The sequence below is a fragment of the Salmo salar genome, chromosome 03, assembly GCF_965601325.2.
Source record: "Salmo salar chromosome 03, fSalSal1, whole genome shotgun sequence".
NCBI lineage: Eukaryota > Metazoa > Chordata > Actinopteri > Salmoniformes > Salmonidae > Salmo > Salmo salar.
The window spans coordinates 78,722,889-78,740,769 of NC_138293.1; the positions used below are offsets into that span (position 1 = coordinate 78,722,889).

At 42.8% G+C, this 17,881-nt stretch overlaps 1 protein-coding gene across 5 annotated transcripts; it reads right to left on the reverse strand.

Moving 5' to 3' along the window:
• Positions 1-243: 243 nt before the first annotated feature.
• gtpb1 (GTP-binding protein 1) lies at positions 244-9,181 on the reverse strand. Of its 5 annotated transcripts, none has more exons than XM_082971396.1 (15): positions 8,689-9,181; positions 6,237-6,348; positions 5,897-6,077; positions 5,402-5,585; positions 5,024-5,188; positions 4,611-4,734; positions 4,253-4,367; positions 3,995-4,139; positions 3,690-3,872; positions 3,229-3,364; positions 2,917-3,095; positions 2,502-2,666; positions 1,944-1,994; positions 1,583-1,631; positions 244-448 (listed from the first exon to the last, which is right to left on the reverse strand). In XM_082971396.1, exons 1-15 carry the CDS (start codon positions 8,884-8,886, stop codon positions 432-434), a joined length of 2,004 nt encoding a protein of 667 aa, XP_082827522.1. In that variant the 5' UTR covers positions 8,887-9,181; the 3' UTR covers positions 244-431.
• Between the last annotated feature and the right edge of the window lie 8,700 nt (positions 9,182-17,881).

Here is a 17,881-nt window from a genome sequence, read left to right on the forward strand (position 1 = left end):
GTGCTCTGATATTAAATGAAAGGCGGTGTAACCATCAGAATATGGTGGTAAACTAACCCAATAACTTGTATTCCTTCTCCTCAACAATGCTACCATACCTATTGACTTCTTTCATAGTGCACAGAGACAAATGGTATCAGTTCAGACTCAGAATATCTAACCTCACTGAAACTATACACAACCTTAACCCCTATAGTTTTCACTGTTTAAATATAAATTAATGTACACACCACAGTTGACCAATCAGAGATCAATAAAGCCTGTTTTTATTGGTGAATGTCAGAAGCAAACAGTGATGGTCCAAACAGTACTGCAACTATTATTACAATCAATGTGTAGTTTAAGCAGTTGCTAATCAAGTGTACATTATATTCTTAAACCTTATTTTCAGTGTAAATGGAATCATTTATTTTAGGCAGGACAAGTGGTCTTCAACTCCTCTCGCCTCCTGAAAAATGATGAGAGGGAACATGGATCAATGCGCTTGTTTGAAATGACTCCTCTGCTCAGGCAAATGACATTTACAGGTGTGATCCCAAAATCAGTGATAAATGCATTTAGTTGTGCTAGACATGATCTATGTGTACATGTCAGAAAACAACAGCTGATTCACAGGGGGTGTAGTATAGTTGTAGACTCTTCAGAGAAGAGGATACACGTCACTGGCCTCCATGAAAGGTGGCTATCGATGAGCGGAGGATATTATTCCATTTCGCCTACAAACACTCAACCGCTTATCGGTTTCCGGGCCATGGACTTTTTCCCAAATGAGAAAGGACAAGTGTGTGAGTCAGACAAACCCTGGGTTTCCTTTTGGTTTCACTGATGGCCATAAATGGCCAATAAAACATCTTATCTACAATATTACACTCATAATGAAGGCCCACTAAATGTACCATTCACTATGTCAGTTGTGACCTTACTTCCTTTCATTAATCTTCACATTTTAGTATAAAATTAAATAGAAAACATGCTTCACTATGTCATATTGGGGGATTCTAGTGGTAAATAGGAAATGAGAGAACCTAGTATGCCTGCTAAACAGAGAAACAATGAGCTATAGTGCTGGGTTACTCTACTGTAAGGGAATAGTTGTGACTTTGGACCCATGATTAACTATACACAGTATTACAGTGATTCTCACCATAGACCCAATGAAAGAAGGCATATCAGGTTCATATACTGTAAATATAAGGATGCTTTCTAAACTAATCGGAGTTAAGATGAGGAGGCAGAGGTAACCATCTACAAGCGCAGAGCTGTGTCTCCCCTTCGGGAGCTGCTTTTCACCTAGTCCCTCTTAAGACTTTCTCCGGTGTAAGTGATAAAGACACTTGATAAGGCGATAGATAGCAGGGTGGTATAGAGGGAGAGAGGTGGGGACAGGGCCATTTACGACCCCATTTTTTTCGACGGGGGTTAGTGGTGGAGTAGTTTTGGGAAGGGGGGGGATAGTAGTCTGCTGAAACAGGTGGATGGAGGAAGTACTGTAGTTTGGGGGCTGGGAGGGGTGTAGTTTAGGAACCTCCTGTGCCTGCTGATGACAGGGCTGCTGTGGTGGAGCTGCTCTGGTTTGATTTGCCTTTATGTCTCTGTCCTCCTCGTCTCCTGCTCCCTCCTCCTGACTTTGTCTGTAGAGAACAGATCACAATCAGACAGATGGAGAACATAGAAACAACTGGCTTAACAATGAGGTTACCATTCAAAATCACACCCAGCTGAGACTGACGTTATCAAACTGAACTACAGGTCGTGTACACATCTCTAGAAGATTCATGATTGGTTCACAGCAGTTGAGGCATGCATTGTTTCAGGATATTTACAGAAGTTACTGGACAAGACTCATTTCCCACACCTCAATTGTTACATGACTCATTTGACCTAATTCTTTGTTTACCTGCCTGGTTCCCATTGTTTATCTTGCTCTGTTTGTTTCTGTTTACCTTGCTCTCTTTGTTTCCCTCATTACTCTGAGGGTCATCCTCCCCCTCTGTCTGAGGAAGCAAGCAAAGCACCAACACAGAGAGGAGAAAGAGGAGGAATGGAGGGCAAATCAAGGATGTAGTAACATTGTAATGCACAAAGAGGATGAAGAGCAAATTAACGTGGAATTGAAAAGAATGCAGAGAATGAAACGGGGTGAGAGGAAAGACAGGGTGGCAGGTGGAGTAATCAGTAAATGAGAATAGCAATGAAAAGGAAGGAAACAGTAGGGTGTGTGAACATGAAGAGGAGAAGAATAGTAGGAAAGGAGAGGTGTTAGGCAGATCAGACAGACACAGCTACAGAAGAGAACATTCTAGAAGCAGTAAGGCAAGTGAAGAGGCAAGCCTACGCACCACACACACAAGTTAAACACTTACACCTATTCAACTGCCCTGAAACTATTACTTTCACGATTCGACCCGCCATCTAACCATCTCCTCCACTCCCTTCATCAGTCGCTCCATCCATCCTTTCAGTCCGTTCACATCGTTCCTTCACTTCCTCCTCTCTCTCACCGGTTGTTGTGATTGGTGCGGACTGTCTGGTCGGGCTGTGCTCGCTTCGTCCTCATTGGCTGGCGTGGCTCCTTCCTCTCTGCGGTACGGGGCCTTTTTAGTAGACTGCATTTTGATTTGCGGGGGTTTGAAGTTTGACGGCAGATTATTGGTTGACTGCAGCAGCTGTAAACACCCACCAATAAGAGTAAGGCATAAGGGAAGTACTCTGGTGTCTTTATGACCTTTCATAAACCATTCAGAACCATTTATAAACCTTTAAGTCCTGACCTTGGTGATGTTACCCACAGCCTTGGTGTGTCCCTCTGAACACCAGTCTACTCTCTGGTCTATGTGGAGGAACTCTGGGGTCTTCATGAGCATGATCCTTCATAAACCCTTTCCAACCATTCATAAACCCTTTCTAACCCCTGACCTTGGTGATGGTGCCCACAGCCTTGGTGCGTCCCTCTCTGAACACCAGTCTCTGGTCTGTGTGGAGGTACTCGGGGGTCTTGATGAAGCGGAAATGGACCGATGCCTTGTCCCCTGTTCGTAGACAGTCTCTGTTCATGGTCAGGATAGTGGCTGTCTGCCTGATGCTGCCACAGTGCACTGCGGAGGGGGAGAAAGAGGAATGACGAGAGGAGAGACATATAGTCAGACATGAGACAGCTGCGTGTGTGTGTGTGTGTGTGTGTGTGTGTGTGTGTGTGTGTGTGTGTGTGTGTGTGTGTGTGTTTCTCACCCATGGCCTGGTAGCGGGGTGATATCGTAGTTGGGTGGTGCAGAACCAGAATCTCAGCCATAAACTCCCATGATGCCTGTGGGTTTAACCTGGGGGACACCATCACCATGCCTTTCCTTATGGACGAACGCTTGATCTAAGGAGGGAGACAGGGAGGGATGAGGTAGAGAGAGAACGTGGTGGGGGAGAGAGGGAGCGGGAGGGGGAGAGAGGGAGCGGGAGAGAGGGAGCGGGAGGGGGGAGAGAGGGAGCGGGAGGGAGAGAGAGGGAGAGGGAAGGTAGGGGGAGAGAGGTAGGGGAGGGGGAGAGAGGTAGGGGAGAGAGGGGGGAGAGACTTGAGGTGTTGATTCCTATTCACTGCAAAAAACATTCAGTTCAACAAAACATTTATCTATCAATGCATCAGAAAAGTGTTGTAATACCAAACAACTCCAGCAGGGGACACTAAAGAGAAAACATACCTTTTTGAGGGCGAAGGAGGCAGTCTGTCCACCTCTCACCTCCTTGACTGGCATCCTCTTCCTGTGGATAGATTTGACTGCAATGGGGAGGAAACTGCCCAGTAGGTCTGGGCCTAACAGCATTGTGTCATTCAGACGTATCAATCCACGTAAAGTAGTCCCTGAAACAACTGTGCCTACACCCTGACAGAGAAGGTAAACATGGTTAGAGAGGTGTGTGTGTGTGTGTGTGTGTGTGTGTGTGTGTGTGTGTGTGTGTGGCATCAATATGCATGTGTAGCAGCTGCTTTGTGTGTGTGACTAACCGGTACTGAGTAGGTGTCATCTATCTGGAACTCTGCAGGTTCGTCTTCTCTGAAGGAGGTTTTAGAAGACAGCAGGTTGAGGAACATCTTCAGCAGGTCCATGTTCTCTCCTGTCACATTGGAGATCTGGAAGATTGGACACATCCTACACACACAAAACACACACACACACTGAATTATGTTCCCCTATAATTGAAGCAAAATCCAGTTTATAAAGAGTGTGTGATTGTGACTACAAAGTGTGAACCTTAACGTTACCTCTCAGAGCTGAAGTTGGAGGCTGTGACGATGACGTCATCTTTGTTTTGGACCAGAACAGGGATCTTTCTGCAGCCTGGGGACTTTAGTAACCTCTGGAGCAGCTTCAACGTCTCTGTTACAATAACATAACCAGTAAAGTCAGGTTTTGTGATGACTGTCAATATTGTAACAAAAGGGGGGGGGGGGGCCTCTTATCTCATCACTAAATCTAAGAGAAAGCAGTATGGTGTTGTAGAGGGAATATGGTTTCACCTGTATAATTATTTCATATCAGTGCAGATGTGGGGAAGGAGTCCAGGAAAGGAAGCAGATTTAGACTCGAGATGCACCCAGAAAGAGAAAGAAAGGAACTGACCTTGTAGGATGTTGGCAGGACACATGTCTATCTTGGTGACCACTACGAACACAGGCACATTGAGGGCCAGGGCCAGACCTAGATGCTCCTTAGTCATCCCTACGATACCTGCATTACTGCCCACCTACAGAGAGGACGGGAGAGATGGACAGGGAGAGGGGGTAAAGAGAGTGAGGGGGGGTAGAGAGAGTGAGGGGGGGTAGAGAGAGCGAGGGGGGAGGGTAGAGAGAGCGAAGGGGGAGGGTAGAGAGAGCGAAGGGGGAGGGTAGAGAGAGCGAAGGGGGAGGGTAGAGAGAGCGAAGGGGGAGGGTAGAGAGAGCAAAAGAAAATGGTGAAAGATTCATCAGTGGTGCTGTTGATGGATAGTAAAGTCAGAAAAAGCACCAAAGCCCACACACTACCCCCTCACTCACCATGAGCATGCAGAAGTCAGGCAGGTGTCCAGTCATTCCAAACACCGTGGTCTTGAGATACTTCTCATGTCCAGCTAGGTCTATGAAGGTGATGACCTTAGAGGACCTCTCACAGATCTTAGTCCAGTCTAGACTGCCACCATGGCTGTCTGGCTTATTCACCACCTAGGATACAGGGACAGAGATAGAGAGGGGTTACACACAACAACAACTTCATGTCTCCATCTATAAAACCAATTCATCAACAAAATGATCAATGAAGCAGGCCTTACATTGTCATCTCTCAAGTCTCATGTCAATGTTATCCCAGTGTAATCTCCATCACCCTTAAGTCACCACTAAGTCACCTATACGCCCCTCCTATGTCATCTCCCTCACCTGTCCCTTCTGGTCGAAGCCCAGGATGTCATTCCCCACACTGCTGGTCCTGCCACTCTCCATTTCGTGTTTGTGTCTGAAGAGTTTCTGGCGGGCGAACCCCCTGCCGTTGTCCAGTTCCCCGTGGGTCAACACCCCCAGCAGGGTGCTCTTACCTGCATCCACGTTACCCACCACCGCTACCCTGAGAGAGGGGGAGAAGGGGAGAAAGAGAGAGAGGGCGAAAGAGAGAGGGGGGGAGGAGAGGAGAGGTTTGACATTTGGGAGACAAGATCAGATCAAGATGAAGAGAAGAGGGATGAAAACAGAGTACTGCTCGTGTGTTGCTTTGACAACACTGGATTTTCCCCCTTTATGTCAACATCCCCTAAAGCTTTTTTGAATTTAAATTGCATTTGAGAGACATGCTTGTCCTCGTCAGCCCTGGTCTAATGTCAAAACACGTCTAATTGTTGATCAAGTCAGCCTTTGACCCCTGACCTTCCCCCAACTCACCTGACCTCCAGGAAGTCTTGATCACCTACACGTCGGCGGATGAGGTAGTCGCGTACCTGCCCCCCAACTTCGATACGCTCCCTCAGCAGGATCAGCTCTGACTCTGTCTGCTCACACAGGGACTGAACTGTGGCTACAGACGCCTCCATGTCTCCCTCATCCAGACCATAGTCACCTCCATCTGATAGAGAGGGATGAGGGGTGAGGGGTTGAGGTTTATAGGTGTAAAATGTCGCTCGCTACAGTGAGTGAGTGATTCTGTGAGTTAGTGAATGTAGGAGCAAATTAGTGCATACTGTATAGCCTCAAGTGAGTGAGTGAGTGAGTGAGTCCAACTTACCTGAGCCCATCCCAACAACGTAGATGGTCTCCCCACAACCCTCGTCCATCCTCTCCCGGAGTTGTCGTAGTAATGAGTCATACTGCTCTCCATTTGGGCTGACCAGGGCCAACTGACGAGGGAGGGGAGGAGAGAGACAGAAAATGTATACAATCTAGATTCCTGCTTGGTTGATGTAGGCCTGGGTATCCTATAACATGGCCATGGTGGAAAGCCTACACATATTTCCATTGATATAGGCCTAATTGTACCTTATCAAAAGCTATAGGGTTATTCGTCTTGTATTGTCCTCAATCTGGGTAGAGGTGTGAATGCTACACCATTTTTGTGAAAAATAGATTATACATCTCGTCTAAAAACATTTGACTATCTGGGTACTCAGATTTGGCTGTAGATTTACCTTACAAGCATGCTTTCATTCCAAATCAATCTCTATACAATGTTCTCAGCTTAGGGAAGCCTGATAAAGACCATGTAGAGTTGTGAATGCTCCACTATTTATGTGAAAATAGATTAATCCAAACAGTGAGTGAGTTTGTTTTGCATCACTCGGGGCCCCGGTGGGCGGGGTTTGCACATTTAAGACCATTCCATTGGTCCTAAACTGAAATCTCTACCCACCCAGAGCACCCAGCCACGGAAAAAGAAATCGCCCAATCAAAAGCAGGTGAACTTGCCTGACAGCTTTCTGTTACCGTGTGTTGCATCAGAAGAAAACTTATTTGGCTTTTTCGAGACATACATTGATGGCAGATTTGTAAATCATCACAGTGGTTTCATAATAATGACTCAATGTCATTATTACTCAAAGCTGCAGGCTAAAGTTAAATCTAGACTTGGTTTCCTCTATCATAATCGCTCCTCTTTCACCCCAGCTGCCAAACTAACCCTGATTCAGATGACCATCCTTCCCATGATAAATTACGGAGACATAATTTATAGATCGTCAGGTAAGGGTGCTCTTGAGCGGCTAGATGTGCTTCACCATTCGTCCATCAGATTTGCCACCAATGCTCCTTATAAGACATCACTGCACTCTATACTCCTCTGTAAACTGGTCATCTCTGTATACCCGTTGCAAGACCCACTGGTTGACGCTTATTTATAAAACCCTCTTAGGCCTCACTCCCCCCTATCTGAGATACCTACTGCAGCCTTCATCCTCCACATACAACACTCGTTCTGCCAGTCACATTCTGTTAAAGGTACCCAAAGTAAACACATCCCTGGGTCGCTCCTCTTTTCAGTTTGCTGCAGCTAGAGACTTGAACGAGCTGCAACAAACACTCAAACTGGACAGTTTAATCTCAATCTCTTCATTCAAAGACTCAATCATGGACACTCTTACTGACAGTTGTGCCTGCTTGTGCGATGTATGGTTGTCTCTACCTTCTTGCCCTTTGTGCTGTTGTCTGTGCCCAATAATGTTTGAACCATATTTTGTGCTACTACCATGTTGTTGTTATGTTGTGTTGCTAGCATGCGGTGTTGTCATGTGTTGCTGGCTTGCTATGTTGTTGTCTTAGGTCTCTCTTTATGTAGTGTTGTCTGTGTTTTGTCCTATATTTAATGTATTTTTTATCCCAACCCCCGTCCCTTAACTGATTTGCCTAGTTAAATAAAGGTTAAATAAAAAATACACACACACACCTAGCCTATTTGTTTTGTAGTATTGACACCAAAAAGTCCTAGAAGTATTGCATCTTTCTCAGGTCTGACACCAGAGTTATTCTAGTGTATTTCTCTCTGTTGATACTGATCTTGATATGGATGGGGGCCAAAGATGCAGGGAGATGAGTTTCCTGTCAGTCAACAACACACTGATCATTGTTCAGCACTGTAAGTTGAGCCTGACCCATTTGTCAGAAACACTTCCTTCTGACACACACACACCATTTCCCTATTGCCCTGTGTTTCATCAGGCCAAGTGGTGGCACAGTATGTACTGGGACTCATCAACCAGAGAAAGAGAAAGTCATGGCTGTGGTTTGTGAGTCACACTGCTGCTGGAGTGTCCTCTCTCTAGCCAGCAGTTACATCAGCCATAACACCTCCAAGACCCATTCAAACCACATCTGATCTGGTAGGCTAGCTAAAGCCTCTTAAGGATCCGCACCTTTTTTTCAATTTTCTTGTTACTTACAACCTCATGCTAATTGCATTAGCCTACGTTAGCTCAACCGAAGTGTAAGATGACAGAATCAGTAGGACATTTAAAACCACAAACTTTTGCCACAAAATATAGTTCTGAACTTTTAGATATGCAATTCTGCATAACATTTTAAGCAAGCTGGGCATTCAGCTAGATTGATTAGTATATAGTACAATCGTTCCTCTAACTAGCTAACTTAGCTTGCAATACAGCAGCCAGAATGACAGCACGTTTAGGCATAATAAACGCCAATTTGAATATGATAAAAACAGCCCCGACTAGCGCGGCCTAGCTAACTACCTTGTTAGTGAAGTCAATGCCGAGATCCCCGGCCTCGCCGTTGAAGAGGTCGCCATCCTCGAAGCACTCTTCCCCGGCGTCATGATCTCCACAACCTCCTCCATCCGGAGCGAAAATGCTCGCGGGCATCAGAGCGTCTGCGAGGACTGGTATCGAATTTGGGCTTAAACTCGGCTCGTGTGCAGCCAACGATGCCATTATGTCAGCTTTGCAGTAACGATTGCTATATTGTCTTCTTACTGTCTCTTGTGTTGATGATTATGACAGCTAGCTAGCTTCAGTACCGTTGGCAAACAATTCAGACCACTAAACAGCTGATATATGTTCAGTTATTACACAGAACTGAGAAACAAAGCAATTGTATGATACAGGCAGAATACAAAAATTCTCTCTCACGTTTTGGCTGTCTGCTTTCTGTGTAGCTAGCAATAAAACATATGTTTACAATCCTCCAAGTAGCAACAGAAAATTGTGGTGACGTAAATTAAAAAACATAAGGGGGTTGGTTCATTTTTTATTTTTTTTGCTGACACACCTTCTTATCAACAATCTAACCAATTGCGCGCCGAATACCCAAATAATATTCCAGAATAAACCAATCAGAGCAAGTTAGTCCTTCACATATAATTAGAAAAAACGTCCAGCGTGGTTAAAATATAGGCGTGGTTGATATCAGCAATGCGTCAACTCATTATATCAGGATTGGTTCCTGCTCATTCATTGAAAAAAGATAAAGTCGCATAAACCGAATGATGCAAAGAGGTGCAAAACATGCCTGACGTTATTATCCAAACAAGCCATAGGTCAATTGTAACCAAATCTGCAAACAGGGAACACTTCCTCGTGAGATGCCAATGTGATAGTATGATGATAAAGGGGAAACAGCAAGAGATGTGATGTAGTTAGCTTCAACCGCAGCCGAGGATTCCAATGGGACTTTGGTATAAACAGACCACGAAGCTAGCGAGTCAGCCAGTGTGCAATCATGGAGCAGGCACACTACCAACTGTGACGCAGAGGCCTAGACCCCTTGGCAGCGGCCGTAGTAACGTTAGTCTATGACACATATAGAGTGAGTGAGTGAGTGTAATGTTTACTGTTCATTTTTATTGTTTATTTCACTTTTGTATATTTCCTACTTCACTTGCTTTGGCAATGTTAACATATGTTTCCCATGCCAATAAAGCCCATTGAATTGAGTTAGTTTCATACAGGAAGGTACAGGGGCTAAGAGAAGGATTTTTTCCATGGAAAATAAATACAATTTTCTCCCTACTCAAGTCCACCTACTTAATATGATTTAGTAAGGATCCTTACCGCTAAGTCTGACTGACTGATATGTAGGCTGGATGATGGCCTATGATGTGTATGTTGGCAACGATTTCCTTTTTAATTCGGCACATTTGTTTTTACTTTTTAATTCTACATTTTTAGGAAAGGGCTCATAAGTAAGCATTTCATGGTAAAGTCTGCACCTGTTGTATTCGGCGCATGTGGCAAATAAAATGTGATTTGAACTTGGCATATATTGTAGGCCTTTATTATGGTTTCTATTGCAAGTGTACTACCCAGTGACAACACACGAGGGCAGTATAGATGAGTGAGGAATGGTTTATGTGGATAACGTTATTCAGATGCCATGTGCACAGTTTACAGTAACTGGGTGTGCCCAAGCCTGAGAAATAGTGGGCTGGTGACCAACATAGATATTACTAATGATAGTGGGCAAATCCCCCAACCGATAAGGTGAAACATTTGGCGATGTGCCCATGAGCAAGGCACTTAACCGTAACTGCTCCATGGTCTCCACTGATAATGGCAGACCCTGGCCGTGACCCCACTCTCCGAGGGTTTCTCAGGAAGAGAAGGATATGCAAAAAAAACACATTTCCAATAACCACATGTGTATAATACACACTTGTACATGACAAATATAAGCAGCCACCAAATTATTATAATAAAATTATGTTGCGTAAAAATCTGTTGGACTACATTACGTGACTGGAACATTGTCCTCTATATCTAACCCAGTGTACAGTTTGCTGTAGAACTATCAGTTATGCAGCTGTTTCCTCTGTCCATCCAGCTCTGGTTTCTGTGTAGTAATTGAGTCTTATGACTGTCTCAAGACCAGCCCAAGGGAACTGAGTCTGTGCTACACATTGAACTCTTACACCACATTTAGCAACACACAATGTGATCTGAATTTGGCCTGATACTGTGCTGGTATGTGGGTATGTGTGCATGAAACCACAGAACCATAGAATGATCATTGTAAACGTCTAATTCTCTGGATGGTGTGTGTGTGCTACTGAATGAAGGATATATTTTTGTAAACAGTAGCAATGCAGTCTCAAGTATACTAAATGTGGGCTATCCTCACTTCCCACAGCTGTGCATTGCCTCGTTATCCCCCACTAATTGTGTTCTATTACATAATCATCATGGCTCATGTAGGCTTCCCCCATGTTCGTAGAGAACAGGGACAGCTAGGCCTTGGCAGAAGAACACTTCAAGAACAGCAACTCGATTACAGATGATGAGATGCTGATCTATCGGCCTCCATCTCCAGATTCACAGAAAAGCCATATCCTGTTCCACAGCCTACTGTCGTTTGTCACTGCTTATCTTGGAGTTCCTTTGAGTCAACCACTGCAATGTCCGTCCTTACTGTACCTCCCACATGGCTGTGAAAGAATTTGCAAAACAAAGGTGCAGTAAAATGTGTCTTTGGTGTTAAAGATAAGGATTAGAGTCGACTGTATCTTAGGCTAGGTTGAGGAGTGATATTGCAATGAGGAGGAGTTGAAGACAAGGTTTCCAGTTCAGAGTATTTATTATCTAACTAAAAAATCATAGCACAAGGACACTGGACCATATTGGGGATAGGATGGAGATAAGGAATAGCTTGTAAGGCCGGTAGGTATGGTTGTGTGATACAAGTTGTGGTTTTTAGTCAGGTCACGCACAACAAAAGGAAATGCAAAATAATTGGGCCACCCAATAGACGGGTTGGTTATTTCTAGCAACAAAATGGACATGTTGCCAATCATAGCTGCGGGAAGTCGTTTGGGGTGGGGGTGCTGCAAGTTTTTGGCCAGTATATTGGTCCGCTAATACAGAACTAGTAAGGGCCCAGTGCACTACTTTTGTGAAAAAACTAAATGTATTTGAGAGTTTACCAGCATTTGTATCTTGAGTCTGATAATTATCTGTACAAAACAGGTAATCTGAAAATAGTTGCTTGATGTAGTGAGCGCATACATTTTCATAATGGCCCCCCGTGGGAATCAAACCCAGAACCCTAGCATGCAAGGGCCATGCTCTACCAACTGAGGCACATTATCATATCACATCATCACAAACCACTTGATGTCTCAATGTACTCAATTACTGTATTGTGCATTTTTTTTCATGTTTATGGAAAGTCTACAGGTACAAACCTAGATGACCAGCCTTGGTACAATACAGTAATATACATTTACATTAAGTGGTTTGTAAGGATGTTAAATTAATACTGCACAAAAAGTGGTTATTTGATCAAGAAAAATATTTTATTTGACTTTGCACCTTTTGATGTCAATGTTTGAGAACAGGGTATTGCTCTTTTTGGATTCCATTAGAATGACAATTGCAGAGAAGAGGAAGGGACAGGGCAACAACTCTTACAATTCCAACTATTGAAACCTGCAAGATACTGTTCTTAATTATACAACTACCTTTCTTGCTCAAAGCAGAGATGCTGAAAAAAATGTTTTGCCCCACTACAGACGTCTATATCGGTCCGATAATACTAGTAAAGGCCCAGTGCACTACTTTTGTAAAAAATATGAGATTTTTCAGGGGGTGCTGCAGCACCCTCAGCACCCCTAATTCCATGGCTATGTGCATAAATATGGGGCAAAACAGACAAGGTTGGATTAGATTGTTGACAACATGTAAACTATATTTAATCTCCAATGTTTATTGAAAACAAATACATTTGTACAATTAACAATTTTTCTCTCTCAAATACATTGTTACAGTTGTTAGGTAGCTGGCCATTTTTTTGCCACATTAGCATAGACATGACATCAGTCAAAAAAATTCAAAACAACATAAAGCTAGCCTACGATTCCCCATATGGCAATTTCTTGTCATTGTCACTAGTTATCTGGCCATCCAGAATCACAACAACACATGGACTTCTGCCCCATTGAAGCTTGCACATCATTTTTGTGACATTGTCAGTTAAATGGTCTATGTCACCACAAACACTCAACAAATACTGAGGTAAAACAAGCTGCTTATGTACCAGAGGAAGGGAGAGGAATGGTGATTAGCAGAGTGAGTTCAGAGGTACGTTCAGTTCGCTTGAACGTTTGCTACATTGTGGAACAGTTTGTACAATGCCTACAGTGAAAAGCCTATAAGAGGAATGTCCTCTGTGTAGACAAGTTTTAATATTGTATTGGACTAAGATGAGAAGAACTTTGGAGCGGCCAAATACGGGCTACTGTGAAACTCGCTATTCAGGTAGATTGCAATTTTGGAACTTACATTTATTTATTTTTGTATTTGTAATCATTTGTTTTATCATTATTGTTATTGTATATCATGGCTATTATTGTTAGCCTATTTATTAATCAAAATCAGTTCTTTAAATATGCCAAATTCTTACATTTTCATTGGCTAAATTTTGTTGAATCTGTCTTTTTAATTGTGTGATCCATGTTTAGTTTTAGATAGATTATAAGTAGGCCTGTTGTAAAATAAGTAGGCCTGTTGTAAAATAAATAACAGTAGGCTATTGCTGTCATTTGTTGGGTATGGTAGGCACTATCCTTTTTGGGAAATTGCTGCAATATAGCCTGTTCAAAACATTTGTGGTGTCATGACTCTCCTGTGAAGATCTGAAGGATCAGATTACAGTGGGTCTGCTCTACCACACCCTCTCCCCCTACAGAGGTGGAAGGGGCCGCTTTATGGCGGTCGTAAAATACTCTACTTCTGGCCTCTGTAGTATCGAGATTGGAATGTCTGTGGAACACAGAGACACAGACGTCAAAAGGTTGAATAATAAAACAGGTTTTCTGTATTCCAAGCAGTTGGAGTGGTCCGTGGACACTTAAGGAACAGTCATGTCGAGTTTGTTTCCTTTCCTTTGAAGGACAGGAAACACACATTACTATTTCTTTGTTTGTAGACACTTCTCAATTATGAGGTTTGCTTCTGAATGTTGTATAAAATAAATGATTGAGTATACAGCACTGTACAGCACTTTGAGATATCAGCTGATGTAGGAAGGGCTATATAAATACATTTGATTTGATTTTATTTGATATAGGAATACTTTTGGAAAGATAATAATGTGATCTTAGTCTTCTAAATGAGAATTGTTTTCATAGTAACTTAGGATCAGTCAGTGGCCACACCCCCATGAGCACAGACATTACATGACCTCATGGAACGCCCCCTTTTCTACTAAATATAAAACCCACTTACGACAAAATTACATTAGACCAGAAAACATAGAGCTGTCGCTACATGTTGAAATGGTTGGCAACTTTACCAAAGGACAAGACCAGAGAACGTGGAGATCATCCCCAGGGTGAAATGGTTAAGACATTTACAAACTAAAGACCAATTATTCCTTCTGCAGCTGTTTAAATACTTTAGTCTGGTAAATGCAACCGGTCGAATGACCAAATGGTACTCTGACGTATCCATTATAACAAACTACAACTACGAAAGACTTTGATCTCTGGTGGACAAACCAGAGACTTTCTGTCGATTGACTATCCAGCAGACGGACCGGCGATCGTGCGATCATGTTCAAAGTATAAGCATTTCCATGAGTGTAGTGTAGTCAACATGGGTCCACTCTTAGTTTCCCGCTCTTGAACTGGCCCCACCCCTTTCCTTTGTCTACCAAGCCGTCATATCGACATAGCCCACTAGGGACTTTTCAGTTTATCATGTCAGTAATCAATGTATTGTGTGTGTTTATGTAATTCTGTGATTGATTAGTTAGTTAGTAAATAAATAATTAAATCAATTTGTATATCGCTGATTCATGATTTCTGATGCTAGGGTTCGTGCAGATATCCAAGGGTTTGCGACATTCAGGAATGAGACTGATGAGGTAATAATACATTAATAGAAGACTGTAATTGATAAGATAATAAAATATCTGTAGAGTTATATTCGGAAAATTGCAACTCTAAAAACAACATTTTCCCGTGGTGCCCCAACTTCCTAGTTAATTACTAGTCCGTGATTCGTTTAATCACTGAATAATTACACATAGAGAATTGATTTGATGATATAATGTCACATTTAATGACAGCAAACGTTACGACAGTGGTTTAAACCCGTTTGCAAGTGTTTTGTTTCATTCTGTTGAGACATTTTCTTTGGCCAAATTAAGTTCTAACTGTAATTCTGTGTTTGCGTGCTCATATCATAATAGCGTGCTCATATTTTCCCTATAAACAATGGCCTGACTTAGTTTTGATATTACCCTAATAAGTTTAGAATCATTTCTGAAGGTTTGGTGTGGTGTGGCTATTATTAAGCTTTAGCTACTGCAGGCCTATGATATGAAGGCAGTGAGCACCTGTGCTCCAACTGACTCTAACATTTGAACTTGAGATGAGAAAGACGTTTTAGGCCTACCAGAGTAACTCCTATAATCTAACAATATCATACTTATCTTTATACAAAATATTTGGACAGAAAATGAACGAAGTAGCCTCCTTCTGTAGGTCTATATCTGTATATCAGACGCAGTAGCCGTCTGACATAAAGAAATGCAGGTTGGTGTTGTAGCATGCCGCTGGCATACCTCTCTCTCTTTCTATCTCTCTATCTCTCGGGGCTAGTCCTAAGCTTCTCTTACTTTATATATAATTTAATGTTATTTTTTGTTGTTGTAATATCATACAGTGGACATCGACAGTGGGGGAAACAAGTATTTGATCCCCTGCTGATTTTGTACGTTTGCCCACTGACAAAGAAATGATCAGTCTATAATTTTAATGTTAGGTTTATTTGAACAGTGAGAGACAGAATAACAACAACAAAAAAATCCTGAAAAACGCATGTTAAAAATGTTATAAATTGATTTCCATTTTAATGAGGGAAATAAGTATTTGACCCCCTCTCAATCAAAAAGATTTCTGGCTCCCAGGTGTCTTTTATACAGGTAATGAGCTGAGATCAGGAGCACACTCTTAAAGGGAGTGCTCCTAACCACAGCTTGTTACCTGTATAAAAGACACCTGTCCACAGAAGCAATCAATCAATCAGATTCCAAACTCTCCACCATGGCCAAGACCAAAGAGCTCTCCAAGGATGTCAGGGACAAGATTGTAGACCTACACAAGGCTGGAAGGGGCTACAAGACCATCGCCAAGCAGCTTGGTGAGAAGGTGACAACATTTGGTGCGATTATTCGCAAATGGAAGAAACACAAAAGAACTGTCAATATCCCTCGGCCTGGGGCTCCATGCAAGATCTCACCTCGTGGAGTTGCAATGATCATGAGAACGGTGAGGAATCAGCCCAGAATTACATGGGAGGATCTTGTCAATGATCTCAAGGCAGCTGGGACCATAGTCACCAAGAAAACAATTGGTAACACACTACACTGTGAAGGACTGAAATCCTGCAGTGCCCGCAAGGTCCCCCTGCTCAAGAATACATATACATGCCCGTCTGAAGTTTGCCAATGAACATCTGAATGATTCAGAAGACAACTGGTGAAATTATTGTGGTCAGATGAGACCAAAAGGGAGCTCTTTGGCATCAACTCAACTCACCGTGTTTGGAGGAGGAGGAATGCTGCCTATGACCCCAAGAACACCATCTCCACCATCAAACATGGAGGTGGAAACATTATTCTTTGGGGGTGTTTTTCTGCTAAGGGGACAGGACAACTTCTCCGCATCATTTGACGGGGCCATGTACTGTCAAATCTTGGGTGAGATCCTCCTTCCCTCAGCCAGGGCATTGAAAATGGGTCGTGGATGGGTATTCCAGCATGACAATGACCCAAAACACACGGCCAAGGCAACAAAGGAGTGTCTCAAGAAGAAGCGCATTAAGGTCCTGGAGTGGCCAGGCCAGTCTCCAGACCTTAATCCCATAGAAAATCTGTGGAGGGAGCTGAAGGTTCAAGTTGCCAAACGTCAGCCTCGAAACCTTAATGACTTGGAGAAGATCTGCAAAGAGGTGTGGGACAAAATCCCTCCTGAGATGTGTGCAAACCTGGTGGCCAACTACAAGAAACGTCTGACCTCTGTGATTGCCAACAAGGGTTTTGCCACCATGTACTAAGTCATGTTTTGCAGAGGGGTCAAATACTTATTTCCCTCATTAAAATGCAAATCATTTTATAACATTTTTGACATGTGTTTTTCTGGATTTTTTTGTTGTTATTCTGTCTCTCACTGTTCATATAAACCTACCATTAAAATTATAGACTGATCATTTCTTTGTAAGTGGGCAAACGTACAAAATCAGCACGGGATCAAATACTTTTTTCCCCCACTGTAAGCCTATAGGCCTATGCATGCAATGCCCTGATGTATTTAGTGGCCAAATCTTTGACAGCTAAACCATGAGATGGAAAATGATTGTTTTAGGAAAGTAAAAAAGAAAACAAAAAATAGGCTATAAAAGCCTGGCACATATACTGGCACTGGAATAAGTTGCTGAAAGATACTGTGAGGACTTAGCATAGGGGCGTTTTTTGGGTGACAAAAAAATGCCTGGATTATTAACCTGTTCCCATGATTTTAAAATAAACGTTCTATTCTGGAACTGTATAGATCACGTTAGTTTGCAGTTCTGATTCTGTTCCTCAAAAAAAATCTAATCTGGTTATCAGTTCTGTTCCCTGAACTGGTTCCAACCACTGGTTTGTACTGAACATCACGTTTCCCCAAAACATTCTTGTAAGTTCTTGAACAGACTTTGAGGTATGTTTGCTCCCGTTTCGTGGGTGTGGCGAATTGTGGCTTGAAACTTGACAGCGTTCCCCAACCCCCAACCCATCCCCTCCCCATTTTTCAACTGGTCGTTCAGTACAGCACCGTTTCCGTTCAATTGAACATTCCAGAATGTAAAAACGTACTTATTTTCGGATAACTGTGAACTCACGGTAACATTGTCAAAATGATATGTGATCATTGTGTGTTGAGTAGGGAAT

Bases quoted from the DNA above. Each gene is read 5' to 3' on its own strand.
- gtpb1 (XM_082971395.1), bottom strand. From the start codon at position 8,886: ATGGCATCGTTGGCTGCACACGAGCCGAGTTTAAGCCCAAATTCGATA. The intron at 3,873-3,994 runs GTTAGTCACACA...CTTCTCTGTCAG, and splicing joins ATGACACCTACTCAGTACCG to GGTGTAGGCACAGTTGTTTC. The intron at 3,096-3,228 runs GTGAGAAACACA...CCCCCTCCGCAG, and splicing joins ACCCCGCTACCAGGCCATGG to TGCACTGTGGCAGCATCAGG.